This window comes from Melopsittacus undulatus, chromosome 5, assembly GCF_012275295.1.
Source record: "Melopsittacus undulatus isolate bMelUnd1 chromosome 5, bMelUnd1.mat.Z, whole genome shotgun sequence".
Lineage (NCBI taxonomy): Eukaryota > Metazoa > Chordata > Aves > Psittaciformes > Psittaculidae > Melopsittacus > Melopsittacus undulatus.
Window position 1 is genome coordinate 80,832,826 of NC_047531.1, and position 14,475 is coordinate 80,847,300.

The following is a 14,475-nucleotide window of genomic DNA, read 5'->3' on the forward strand; positions in this document are numbered from 1 at the left end:
AATCCATGGATACCTATGTATCATGTTTAGAAGGAGCCACATGACATGCTGAAATGAAAGGCAGCCCTGAACAGGCCTTTTGAGTATACGCAACGATTCTCTCATGGCAGTGCACAATAGCATACCTAATACAGAGTTGCCCTGCTCATAGATAGGTTATATAACATTTGTAGGGAGTTCCTGTGGGCTGGTTAAATTAATGTCTGATATGTGTCCCATACAAAGTCGGGAGTTTGATCAAGTAATGCAGGATGGCAGGAAGCCTTATTTTACAAATCCTATGTGATATAAATTATGCTACATTTCCCAAGTGGTTAACCAGCACAGCAGAGCAGTTCTCAGCTAGGAGTCTGCAGTAGCCCAAGGACTACTGGTAAAGCACATGTGGAAAAAATAGTTTTTAAATGTAAGCCTGCTGTCACAAGACATAAATTTGCAACACAAGGATTTGCACCTCTGCTGGAAAACATAGTAGTTTCTCATATCCAAGAAGGATGAAAATTGCTGCTGTATAGCCTCTCATACTGCTTGTGGCCTTAGCTGTCTCAGCCTGAAACTGTGGCAGTATTAGTCTGCCAGGGACTAATGAAGTATGTGCTGTATGATATTAAGAAATCTTCCATTTTACAATATGTGATCCTGTGTTCAGGGCACTGATACATTCTGAAACGAGCAAGAAGGAATAGACACCTTCTGTTCTCCCACTTGAAGGGCTACAGAAAATAAGTTAATATTCATCCAATGACAGGTAATAAGGAAATTTATTTCAGAATTGAAGCTTGGGATTGTTTTGTCAATGGACAGAAATGCAAAAACTAAATGCAAAGGAAGGTTGGAGGTACACAATCTGAGAATGAGGGAGATACCTATGCAGGTTGGGAAAAAAAGTATGTGAATGGTGTCTGTATCAGTGATCTGGTTTCACTGTCTTAAACCTCTCCCTCAAAATTTTTAGATGCATTATTTCATTTTAAAGATCTAGGAATAACGTTGTACCATGACTAACTGAAATGATGACCGTCAGGATGTATGAGTACCAGTTGTGGCCATAAGACACACAGAAATACTCTCCCATTAGATCTCCAAGAACTCACAAGATCAGATGTGGAATAAAACATTTCCCATTATATTAAAAGAAGGAATTGTGGTAAAAATAGCTGTGATTTAGAAGTGGTGGGAAAAATGCTGTCAAATGTCATGTTTCACATTCATAACAGCTTGTGAACAGGAAATCTCTCTGCTTGAGCTTGCCGGGCATGGCAGCTACTAAATAAAGACAGACTCTAAAACTGTTATGGGCTCTGCAGGTATCCATCTTTATTTGGGTATCTCACTTGCAGTTCAAAGAACTTGTAGCCAATCTGTTTAAATATCAATTGAGGAAAATGTCAGACCACAAAAACTCTAATCAAGGCTTCAAGATGTGTAATGCAGGATAACAGTAATTTGGGTTTTATTTGGTTTAAAATGCTGTGTTAAACATAAATGGAACTGCAATGGTCCCAGAGTTTCCATTGTGCTGGTTGAGATGGAAAATGTCACATAGTGATAATATTCACATATACAAACAGAAAATATATTGTCCCACAGGGAAAGAATTCTGCTTAGGGTTTTTTTTTCCATAAATGATTGAAGCTCCAAAATTTTAGACCCTCAAAAAGAAGTCTAGGTAAAAAATGCTTTATAAACCTGTTGTTAAGGAAATAGGAAGAATTGTCAATTAAGCAGTCTAAAACTCTGTAAGGTCCTAAATGAGGAGTGTTCCATGTCATTTATTTGATCTCTCCATTCCTGCTCCTGGAATGTTTGCAACCATAGAGAGTATTTAGGAGGCTGGAAAATTGCACCAACTTCATGCAGGATCTCAGCTTTTCAGTTTTTATAGTTTTTTTATATTTTTAAGCATTCTTTTATTCCCCTGTACTTCAGGGATAAGTACATTGCCAAAGTGCATGTACACTGAAGCAGTAACATCTGCCTCAAACTGCAGGCATCCAGAGAGAGTGAATCAAATGTTTAGATTCTTTTCTGTTACCAGTTTGATTGACGTATCAATGTCCAGCCATTAAAAATGCTCTTCTGAGTCTTTGAACTAGGAGTTTAAGCAAGGAAGGAAATGAACATGAAAGAATAGACAGGGAGGTGAGGATGGGAAGGTGAATTTAAGAAGAGTGTAAGGAAGGGAGTCTTCAGAGACTAGATTTGACAGGGTGAGAGAGTTGCTCTTGTTCAGCCTGGAGAAGAGAAGGCTCAGGGGAGCCCTTGTAAGTCTTCTAGTACCTAAAGCGGACCTACAAGAAATCTGGAGGGGGACTTTTTACTGGCTTTAAACTGGAACTGACAGAGATATAGATTAGGCATTAGGAAGAAATTCTTTATTATGAGGGTGAAGAGACACTGGAACAGGTGTGTGTGAAAGTTTGGCTTTTTTTTTTTCCCCAAGCAGCAAAGGTGACTCTTACAAGGACATCCTACTCTGTGCGACTTGAAGATTTGATTCGTGCTTGTTGTGAGCAGGGTACTAACAGGAAATTCAGACACAAGACAAAATAAGCATCTGCAATAGGTCTCTCTGCTTTCATTAGGAGGTAGTAATTGTGGTCAAACAGAAGATACTAAACAAGTAGAAAGTAAAGAAGTCCCATTCTGCAGCCAGGGATAAGTGGGATGATGTCTCACTTGCCTTCTAAATGCATCCTAAATGTTTTTAGGCATGCTAGTTCTAAATATGAAGCTGTTCACTCTTCATATTTGCTCTTTAAGCAGCTGGATATACCTCTGCATAGTTTGATTTGTATTCCATTTCCACACACACACCACCTTTCCTTTTTTCAAATAAGTATAAAGCATGGTATCAACAAGGTATAAATTATAGCATGATGAACTTTGTGCTCAGCTGTTGCGGAAGAAAAGGAAACAAATAAAGCTGTTACAGAGTACTTGATGTTTGCTGGAAACTGAATGAAATGGCTCCCAGAAAAACACCCCAACAATATCATAGATTGCATCCAGATCATCTTCACCAAGTTGACATGGCATTTTCATTTTATTGCTGTTTTAATAATGGAAAATAGGGGTTGTGACATCTTGGATGGAAGCTGTAAAACTTAGTTTTCTTTTTATATGTGTGAATGAGTTAATGGAGGGGCAGTACCTCCAGTGGAAAAGCTCTTGGGAAATTTGCAGTGAATAAAGGCTTATGCTAAATGATCTGTTGTACCTGCTTTTTTTCCTTTCTCCACCAAGAAACATCAGGCTGCTTTTTCTGACTTTACCCTATTGCCAGCCTGCTCACCCTTGACCTTGGCTTTCAGAGTAGTCCTAATGGCTATCAAATTTTACAGTTTTCTTGGGCACAAGCATCTTGAAAACATCATGATGACTTGCAAGCTGTAAAAGCTGCACTGGGTGTTCCTCTGATTGGTTAAATTGTTTCCAAGGTCATAGCATCTAACCAATAAAGATGTTAATGTTTGTGAGTCAAAACCTTGAGTACCTTAGGAAAAATAGGTTTATCAAACGATAGATTTTAATTTGTGTTTTCTCATAGAAAAAGTGACTTAGGAAGTTTTTCATGGAAAGGGATTTTCAGAACCCGACTTTACTCTGAGGTGAAAGTCAGGGTTTCATTTGGAGTAGGAAAAGAATTAATCTTTATGTCAGTATTTTCTTCACAAAATTTGGACTTGGAGTAAATGCTGAATTCTGCAATCACAAAACTCTCAGAGGGAAGCAGCATTTTAACAGATCAGGTTGAGTGGAATTGATGACATTTTCTCAGCTGATTCTTTACACATCTACCTGGATCAGCTCTTGCAAATTTTCATACCAAAACTGAGTGGGCTTCAAATAATTTTGGACATGTGGAAATGTGCTGACACTAAACTCCTCTGGAGAATCTGATAATTTTACTATTCTTGCTGGGGTTGAATGCGTTCCAGGGAGCTGAGACTTTGGCAAATTTGCCCTGCATTGAACCAAAATGGTCTTTAACCTATGCATGAGGGTTTTTTTCTGGCGTTTAGATCTGGGCTGGTTCCCTTCTTAAGGAAAGTGCAACTCGATATTAGAAATACAAATGCCTTGGGTTCAGGTTATCCAATGTGTGTGTATAACTGCTGAAAGTACATTAGATGTAGAATCTACCAAAGAAACAGAGTGTATATAAATATTCCCATATTGGTTTTATATATTTTAGTGGCTTTCACAGTCCCCAGATCCATTAATTAAAAAGAATAAAATGCTGATCTGATTATGATGCAAGACTTGGGTTTGTATTCTTGTCAGTGTGCATGTTACTTCGTTTCTGCCTGTTTCCTTAAAAGTAAAGTAATGGTGTTGATGCCTCACTGCTGCTTGTTCTCAGTTGGAAGTGGGAACAAGAAACTGAAATGTCGATCTTGTCTTGCCTATCTCCTTACTCTGAGACTCAGGAAACTTGTCTTCCTGGCTTCGTAAAGCCAATGGCAAAAATGCCTCTTGGAATTTGTAGGATTCACCTTTGGGCATTACAAGGCCACTTCTTTCCCTAATGTCTGACATCAAAGTTGCATGAAACTATATAGTGATGAAGACAGCTCTGTTCATATGTAGCTCTATTCTTCATTATGTAGGATTTTGATCCTAGGGTAGGGCTCTTCTCCTGTATTTTTCTTTAGAAATGAGGATATTGCATTAGTCCTAGGAGGAACGGTGACCAAAACTCAGTAGACAATCAGTAAAATGTTTGAAAGCTTTCAAGAGGGAAGCCACAGAAGTGCAAAATATTACACGTGGAAATATGTGTTCCAGCATTTTACAATGTCTTTTACTGCATACCAGTTCTGGATAAGCAGGCAACGTGTTGCAATAGCAGAACTGTTGTGTGACTTTTTTTTTTAGCAGAAGACAACTGAGAGAATTCTGCAAGAGGTGTGCTTTGTCCTCTGTAGGGAGCTGGCAGCAGCCTCTCATGGAGCAGGAAGGTAAAAACACAGTTTCTTTGCTGGCAAGTTTGTAAGGACAATGGTATTAACTGTCTCTGTGATGCCCCTTTGGAGTATCTTGGTTAAAGCAGCTAGATGAACAGATGAATATTAATGCCAAAATATTTTTTTTCTTCAGATACTGAATGAATAAGTGGATTTATTTGTCAAGATACAATTACAAAGGCTTTAATATTTATTTTTCTAGATACTTTATGGATCCAGCTCTTTTAAGAAATAGTTCACATCTGCATAATACACTGTTATGCTAAGTTCTGTTTGTGGTTCTCTAAATTAGAAGAAATTGATGTGGGCAGACAGCTTCCTTTGGCTATTTATTTTAAAATGTCCAAGCACATAAATTACTCCTTTCAAAGTCAATTGAAATTTGTGTTCAGTAAATTAATTCCAGATCTTGTCGTTATATTAGTAGTCAAGAAATACTTCAAAATTACCACAGATTTTACTGAATCCTACTCCTATTCTGAACATTTTCTGTTGCACTGTAAATGTTGGGTTATGTGGCCTTGACAGATGCCAAGATAAAGGTTGTACCAATGCACACTTCCCCTTATTCTCTAGAAATCTTTGGAATTCAACACTAAAAGCTGATTTTGGCTCATTGACTTTCAGGCCTCAGCCATTCTTCCTTTTGCATGTTAAAATCCATAAGGCTTCTGTGACAGTTTAGCAGTGACACTCAGCCAGAATTCATCAACTCCATGCAGACGTTTGCTTTGGTTTCAGTAGCTGTACCCATAAAGATCTGTAGCTGTGTTGACAAATAATTTTGGTTCACGTGTTGTAATGATTTTGGAACATTTAGGAACTTCATGAATGGCAACTGGTATAATGAAGAGTGGGAATGGATTTTGCTGGAGGTAAATTTCGTACCTTCCTGGCTTATAGTCTATGACACCTTCTAGCAAAGATTGTTAGTGCTTGGAAAAGATGGTTAACATGCAGTGAGTTTCTGCTGCTGAAAGTGTTTAGACAAAATGAGAACTAGCATTTTCCTTACCCTGTTTTACAGTTTGGTTTGTCTTTTGGATGTTAGTTATTTCATGCTGATTTGTCTTCTATTCTCTGCTGAAACAGAAAGCTGAAACGCTGTGATACTGGAAGCAGAAGAGACAGATTGTTTTATTTTGAACATTTCTTAGTCAAGTTGAATGTGTGCTCCTGGAACAGCTGCTTCTCTGCAGGGTGGCCTTGTGAGACTTAGGAGAGTGCCATACCTTTGTTGCAGAACATACAAATGCAACAAATCTCTGGGATAGTGTCAGTCTTACTTGTGATAATGAAAGAAGAATCAGACCCAGTTATGTATGAGGTAGATACAGGTCTGCTCAGACTAAAAAGAATTAGGTCACTTAAGATATTTGACATTCTTTTCCTGTAACTGAAACAGTGATTGTAAATTACAGCACTTCCGCATGGTAACGAATGCGCAATTTTCCCAGATACTTGTCTAGGTTTTCTAAAAAGTTATTGGATGCTTAAATAATAATTGCAGTCTCATACAGTATGTCATCTTTAACACTACTGCTCATTGAGGAAGACAACAGCAGAACATGGCAGTGCTGTGTTCCCTCAGGCTACTGAAAGAGTTATTTCCAGGCTGTAACAAAGAATTCACCTCTGCTTTCCATAAGGAATTATGATCTGATTTCCAAGCTTCTTTCACCTTGGCTAATAGCTGAACCAATACAGTTTCTAGTACGCCGAAGTAAGCAAGCTTCTTTTTATCTCTTTTTTTAATTCCCCCAATAACGTTTTCCTTTAAGACTTTTGAAACAAGCAGTGGATTTTTGAGATTTCCCAAACCAGTTGCAGAAAGAGATGGTCAAAATTGTCTTGCCAGCAGCTGAGGGATATGGTTGCATACATCCAGGTCTGGCACTGGGAGCTGTGGTCTCATTTGAACATAGTAAGACCAAATAGGTTCTTGGCAGACTGTTGCTATTATAAATGGCCCTATGCCTTCTTAATCATTTTAACGCAATTCATTTCTTTCCAGGGCTCCTGTAATTGCTGCCATTGTAATATCATATGAAATTAGTTCCTCTTAGAGAGGAAATAGCAATACTTTTTTTAAGGTGCTTTCTTGACTAAACACCCCAAGATTTGCCTGTCTGCACAGCTAGATTTTACTGGAGTGAAAGCTTGTAAATAGTTTTCCAGGATAGATAAAAATTTAGGTTTCCTGTTGAGAGCTAGCTTGGTGTAAACCTTGCTAATTCAACAGTGTATTCACCAGCATAGCAATTTTGTGGTCAGCTGGCAGTATTTCTCTGTTTCTCTTGTTTCATTCTTGTGTTTTGGTAATTTTTTCATGGCAAAAGACAATTTTAAGTGATCAAACAGTAAAAATGTTATGGGTAGTTGAAGCTACAAAATCAGTGGGAAGAGTTGTCTTTCTGAGTTAGAGGTGTTTGGAGGCAAAAGATCGGTTCTGTTTGATTTAGATAGAGCCCAATTCTACCAAATATAGGAAAAAAAGAATAGTAGGATCCAACCTAACCAGAAGGGAATGAACAAAGCTGACCTCTGCAAATTTTGAGTTTTACAATAGATGAAGAGCAAGACTGCAGGTTTCATGTGTTTGCTTTATCGGTATATTAAGCTTACTAAGGAAGCCATATCCTGCCATGTCAGATGTAATATTCTACCTGTAAATTATAGTTGTTCAGCACTTTCACTCAGGTGTTCTTTAAAGAATGTCCTCCTCCAGGTATGTGCAAAGAAAAGATGGGGTAATGTTCACAGTGTTTGCAGGCACATATTGTGCTTTCCTCTTGATGCAGCTGGAGTTTGAAAACAGTTCGATGTTTGGATATTGCAGCTTTTGTGTGTGCTTTTGGTTTGACTGTTTGGTTTTATTTTTAAAAATAAAATGTTAAATTTACCAGTCTTAGTCACTTGGTGTTTTACGAGCAATACTGGACATAGCAATTCCAGCCATCCTGCCAGGCAAAGTCTTCTTAAATAGCAGTGTGGTTTTGGAGGGGAAAGAAGCACCAAAAAAACCTACAACACAGCTATCAAAATTAGGTAGAATGGTTGGCTCCGCTCCTGATTTTGTACAGCTCTTGGGATACAAAAGGGAGAAGTAATCTTCTAATCCTTTTGCAAAATTTAATGTAACTGGAACTCCTTGAGAGAGATGAAAAGAATCTGTTCCTTTCATTGTTTTTCTGGTTTATGTATCTGTTAGATTACCTTTTCTGAAACTTAAGTATTTGTATTACATCAGCACCTTGAGCTGCTAATCACAGTATAGCTTTTTAGAATTAAGAGGTAGACATTCAAAAGGCTTCATGATTCTTTGATTTTCGTCTCTTTTGAAGGCTCACGCATTGCTTATTTAAACAGATAGTTCTATTTGGTTCATTTTTTGAAGAAAGGGAATGAATTGATCAGCCAGTGCTGAGAAACATAACAACTGATAACTGAATTCCCTGTTGTGAAGAAACTTGATGCTGGATAAAAGTTAAGGACAAATCTTAAAATGATGTTCCCATTTTTCCTGAGTGTCCTGAGGAAATGCCCAACTCATCTGACATCAAAATCATGTTACATGCTTTTTGATTATGATTGGTCTGTTTAAACTTGGCATTGCTGTAGAACTCTATTTTTGTCTCTGTAACTTGCAGATGACAGGGAGTTTCTGAGCAATTAATGAATGGTTATGAAAGCTGCAAATAAATGCTAAGTGGAAACCTTACTGGAACACTGGCAGTATGCACCCAGGCACACTGGGCTGTAAATAAAGGAGGAGGCTTCTTGGGGGCTTTGTACTGCCATGCGATGTGTTCAGAATGAGCCCAATCCTGTAATGGATTTGCTGGTTATTGTTTTCAGGAAAAATCACAGCCATATCTTTTTGTTGTCCTGCTGGGCTCCATAAGTTAGAGCATATGTGTCCTGACAAAGCAGATTGTCCTGACTTGGCACTTGTACAACTAATGGATTAGTAAAGGATGGGAACTTTATGAAATAGAGCAGAGGTTGAAATAGTAGGAAATTTATCTTAAACAGCAGTAGTATTTTTGTTAGGAAGTTCCTTTCTCCTGCTTATTTCCAGCATTTTTGTGGTGCTAAATACAAAAAACCCTAATCAGTGTTGCAGATAAATTTGTATCTCCCGTTTCAAGCTTCTGAGGAGATTGTAGAGAGGGGGCTTCAGAGCTGTTTGAGGGAAGTGGATGGAGACCTGGGCTATTCTGAGTTTAAGGTAGGTTTTTGTGAGGGACCAACCTGGAGGGGAAGGCTTGCAAAAACACTTGGGAGAAGCCTGTGCTTGCTCTGAGAGATCAGTCTTCTCAGAGTATTGTGCAAGGAGGGACAAACCTAGCCTGACTCCATCCAAGGGCCAAAAATACTGAAAGCATTGAGTGACTGAGCCCCAGTGGTTTTCCCAAAGAATATGGTTTTATCAGATTACCTTGCTGTCTTGAGATTGCAGCTGAGTGTGATACCAGGTAGCAAAGCTTTTCCTGTAAAAATAAAACAATAATAAGGCTGTGTGGATATGAACCTAGTTCAGAAATACTTCAACTCCCTCTGCAATGGAAGGCATGTTTGAAATGCACTGCCAGGGTAGCTCTGATGTACTAATAGGTGATCTTTTAAAAGGTTACTTTTCCTTTTATCACATGCTGTCTAAGGCACAGAGGCTGGGATTTTTGATCCAGCGCACCACAGATATAGAGCTGATAGTTATCAAGCTGTGAGGCTCTCTATAATTATTTATTCATTTTCAGTTGGTTGATACACACTGAATCATTCACAGCAGGGACTGTGATGCTGACATTCCATGTGTAAGCCAGGATACAGTCTGTAAAAAGAAGAAAGTTTGCACATTCTAAAGTGAGTGAAGAAGTGAATTTTGCTTTGTATGAAGAAGGGAAGATCGTAATAGGGTTGTTTGTAGTTGAAGCGGAATGCATCTCATAATTCATGGTACTCTTTCATACAGGCCAAAGTACCTTCTAAGAATAAAGCTTTGGACTTATTGCTGTTGTTATTGCTGTACATTAATTAATACAGAAAATTATAATAGGGTTTATTTTGAGGGGAAGAAAATTTTTTATTAAACAGGGGATACGTTGTTCTTATGCCATATGAATAAAAGTCATGAACTACTTGTCACTTCAAGTAGTTGTGACAGCAAAGTCAAAGGTTTATCTTATTGTCTGCTTGATAATTTTAAAGGCTAACCCCCAAACCTACATTTCAAATATTAAAAAAAAGTAATCCAAAAGAGATGTTTCTTCTTAATTTTTGACAACATATCGTTGCTTAATGTGATGATACCACAATTAGTTGGGGAAGGAGATTTCCATACATTGGCTTGCTGCTTTTTGGTCACATGACCCTGATGTATTAATCACTCTGGTCATGATGTAATTCCCTGAGACATCTTTTGTGCAATATGATTATATAGAAATATTAGGAATATGCATATATTCAAAGACCATGGTCGGCTGGAAAAACTTTTCTGTATTCTTAGTATTCTCTTTTTACAAAAGCTTCTTTTTCCTCCTCTTGTGTTTTAGATATTGACGAGTGTGAAAATGACTTCTACAATGGGGGTTGTGTCCACGAGTGTATCAACATTCCAGGCAACTACAGGTGTACATGCTATGATGGGTTCATGTTAGCCCACGATGGCCACAACTGTCTTGGTAAGTAGTGAATGCTGACATGACATTTTCATTTCATGGCTGTGGTATGAAGGCCTCACCTGTTTGCTGCATTTTGTCATCTGGTATGTTTTCAGTAAAAATGTGATACAGATCACACTGAGTAAGTTCAAACCTATCCATTGACTCTAGTGTGGTTTAGACTAGACTCTTAAAGTTGGCATTCTTAATCCTAACTCAGATCAGTTTGCCCATCTTTAACATTGCTAACCCTTCGCACCCCAACCCCCAAAGGATGTGCTGCATATTTGGGATTCTATTTTAAGAAAAGTAATCTGTCACATTCACTTAAATATATTTTGTCTGTTTCTTCCAACTTCAGTAATTCTAATTATATCCTTAGAGCTGCCCCTTCTCTCTTTTTCTCTTTTAGGTTAACATAGTTCTAGGATATGCTCTTTGAACATAAATTACAGAATGTTAAAAGTGCAAGTGCAGTGAAGGAATATTTGGAATATCTTTCTCAGTATTCCCAATATAAATGCAATGACCAGTGTTTGGTACAGTCCCAAATCAATTTCAGTGTGATGTTTATAAAACTGTGTGGAGAGGGAAGTTTGTTTTTCTTTTGTGGTATTTTTCTGTGACATGCAGCACCTGTACTGTGGTAAAAACTGAGATTCTTTGCAATAAAAGGCAAGAAATCAGGTAGTGAACCAGAAATAATGAAGTCCACTAATATAAGTCTGCAGTCTTCAAAGCTATGGAACTAGAATTTCTGAGCAATGATTTGGTTAGTTGTGTATCCTACTGCATTCATTTTCAAACTGAGTAATATTTGTTCAGATGGAACCGTTGTCAGGCTTTTGACTAAAACTTCAAATTTTGTTTGTTACAGAACAGACTGAATAGGTTTATTTGCCTCAACCTGAGGTGGTCAAAAGATTGTGTAAGAGGTATTTCTTATACAAAGAGCAGACCGCCATTCATTTGAAAAAGAAAGAAAAACTATTTGTACTGATGTCCATAAATGTCTCTTAATAAAACAGAACACAAATCAAATAGTTCAAATAGTTCAACTATTTGGAATTCAAATAACAGTGCATGTACATCGTTACAAACAACTTGCTATTTTCAACTTTCTTTCCAGATGATTCCCATGGTAGTGGGGAAAAGTAGGTTAGCAAGTATGAACAGGCAAAGGAGTGACCTGATAAAGGATGATAAAGGAGATCTGTGAGGGTTTTTTGGCCCCCTGTGGTCTGTGGCTTTCGTCTGTGGTCATGAAACACGCAGGCTGCGTCTACAGAGATAGCCGAATCTCTAATTTTCTTTGCATTAATTACTGTTCAGCCACTTGAGGGTTTTTTGGAGGGGGAAAGGCCTACAATAATATAAGCAGGTGACTACAGTTGAAATTATTGATCCAAAGCTTGCCAAGAGATCTTTCAGGTTTTGTACAATTTGTGTCTGCCCATATTCATGGTCTACTGTGAGCTGACTCTTTGTGTTTCCCCAAAAATGTTAGGAACCATTTTGCTTCTAGAAGAGGTTCAGTGAACAGATGAGTGAGAGTACTAGCAAGGGCTCCCTTTCTCCCAGTGTACAATTTTAGGACACAAAAAGAGGTTACAGTTGCCTTTCTAATTTTGAGATCACTGTCTGGGGAAGTTTCTGTTCCTCAAATGCAGATTGAATATGTGCAACTCATGCATGGTCTTTGGTATGTCTCAGTAATGTAACTGCTTTTACTTAGAGGCACTGAAAAGAGAATCAAGGCACATTCCTCTTTCTCCCTTCTTTAAAATTCGTGTGAATTTATTGAGGTCTAGTGTCTGGTTGTAAGGTCTCAGACTTGAGTTTTTAATCCTGACAGTGGCCAAGCAAATGCTGCTATGACTGCCTATTGTGAGCTAACTCACATTTGAGACACCATTGCTAGGAAAGAGAGAACTTAATTTTTCTGTCATCATTTGGTCCCTAGCTGGTTGCTAGCTTTATCAGTTACACTAACTGCTGGGACAGCCTGTTTAATCCCATTAGCACAGTATCAGTTTTGAAAAGGAGGACATTTCTAGTCTTTTCTCTTCTGGACTAGTTACATCCTTTCACTTAGGGTACCAGAAATGTGAAAATGCAGCTGGCAGTTTTTAAGAAGATGTAATGAGATCTCAGATCAGAAACAGATCTCATATTTGCACATGTTTAAATTAGGATTTCCATAAATTGTCCCAGAATGTAAAACTTGGTTAACTTATTCAAAATATTTGCTTTCCCATGAGGAAATTAAACATTGAAAGAATTAAAATATTGATGAGTTCACTGATTTCCACGTGTTCTTGCTCTTTCAGACACCACTTATTTTTCATGGATTATAAGCAGAAAAGAATACTTCACAAGCTTAGTGACAATGTTTTTCACCTTTCAATGTATTTTGCTACTGTGGGGTTTTTTTTAATCCCTTCCCCTTCCTCACTCTGTCTCCCCAACCTTTATAAGGATTTTACAGAACCATCAAAATAAAGACTGCTGAGTTAGATACCATATCATATACTCTAAGTTGTTGCTCCTCCTAGAAAAAGCCTGTAATTGATTAGCATGCTGAAATTAAACTTGTAGTTACGTTAAGTAAGACTGTAGTGGATCTTGTATAGAATTATGTCATTTCCATGGAATTTGTAGATGAGCCTATAAAACTAGGGGCAGGCTGGTTTTGAAAAACCTGCTTGAACCTCCTTCTCAAATAGCACTGTGAATGTGTATGTTCATGGACAAAAGGCTTGCTAGAGGTAGCCCAATAGCAGACTACACTATTCCTACTTCTCCCTCATCCTTTGGCCTTCCAGGCACTACTTTTGGGTCCATTTTGTTAGTACATGGGGAGCCATAGAACAAGAACTCTTAGGGGGCAATTTGACTGCCTAAACATAAGGAGCCTCATGACACTGAGAACACCCTGGAGCTGGCAGATGTGATTCTGAGGTTATAGAATCATAGAATATCTCAAGTTGAAAGCGACCTGTAAAGATCATCGAGTCCAGAGAACCAGAGGAGTAGAGCTGGAGTGAGATGGATGCTAGACACACTTAACATTAGGAATCTAAAATAGCATCTGACACCAATGTTTAGACAGCTGAATTGCTCTCTCAGTGACTTGGGCTGCATTTTGTCACATACACATCACTAGAAATCTTTGTCTAATGATTTTTTATAGAAGGCCTCGGGATGGGACCCCATGATAGTTCACTGATAGTCCTGTAGGACATCTAGGAAACAAGTTGTAATTGACAAGACTGTTATATCAGGATTGCATCTACATTGGACTGTAGTCTATGCAAAATCATAAGCCATCTCTAGGAAGAAAATTGATTCTATCCTTTCTGAAACAAGGATATCTTGTCAGGGTTTATATTACTTCTTAAATCTTCACTGGATGTCCTTCTAATAATATCAGCATAGCAAGATGATTCAAATCTTCATTATAAATAGCAAATTTTGAGTATTCATGACTGATTAGATCAGCAGCAGTCAACAGGTTGGTTTTTTTTTCCTGCATTCTTGTTTCAACATTTCTTTCTTTCTAATCAGGTGAAATTTGTTATTTATTTATTTATTTGCTGGGAGAAGGTGTTTGGTTAAGACTTGATGGTTGAAATTTGTACTGGAAAATGACCAAAACTATCCTCAGGGGAACTCAACTTGCTCTATATTTGTTATTTTTATTGAGGAATTTTTCAAATATAATGTGAAATGATACCACAGGGAATTCAAACTATTATGAGATCCTTGTCTGGCTAAAAATAATATATTTTAGCACTGTAATCACTTGAAATAGCACTATTTCTTTTTCAAAATTGCTCTAA

At 37.8% G+C, this 14,475-nt stretch overlaps 1 protein-coding gene across 1 annotated transcript in view; it reads left to right on the plus strand.

Moving 5' to 3' along the window:
* Nucleotides 1–14,475, plus strand: part of SCUBE1 (signal peptide, CUB domain and EGF like domain containing 1) — a 203,342-nt gene that overhangs the window by 21,396 nt on the left and 167,471 nt on the right. Inside the window, exon 3 of the mRNA XM_034063355.1 lies at nt 10,526–10,654. Within this exon, the coding sequence (XP_033919246.1) occupies nt 10,526–10,654 (129 nt within the window). The remainder of the gene's footprint in view (nt 1–10,525; nt 10,655–14,475) is intronic.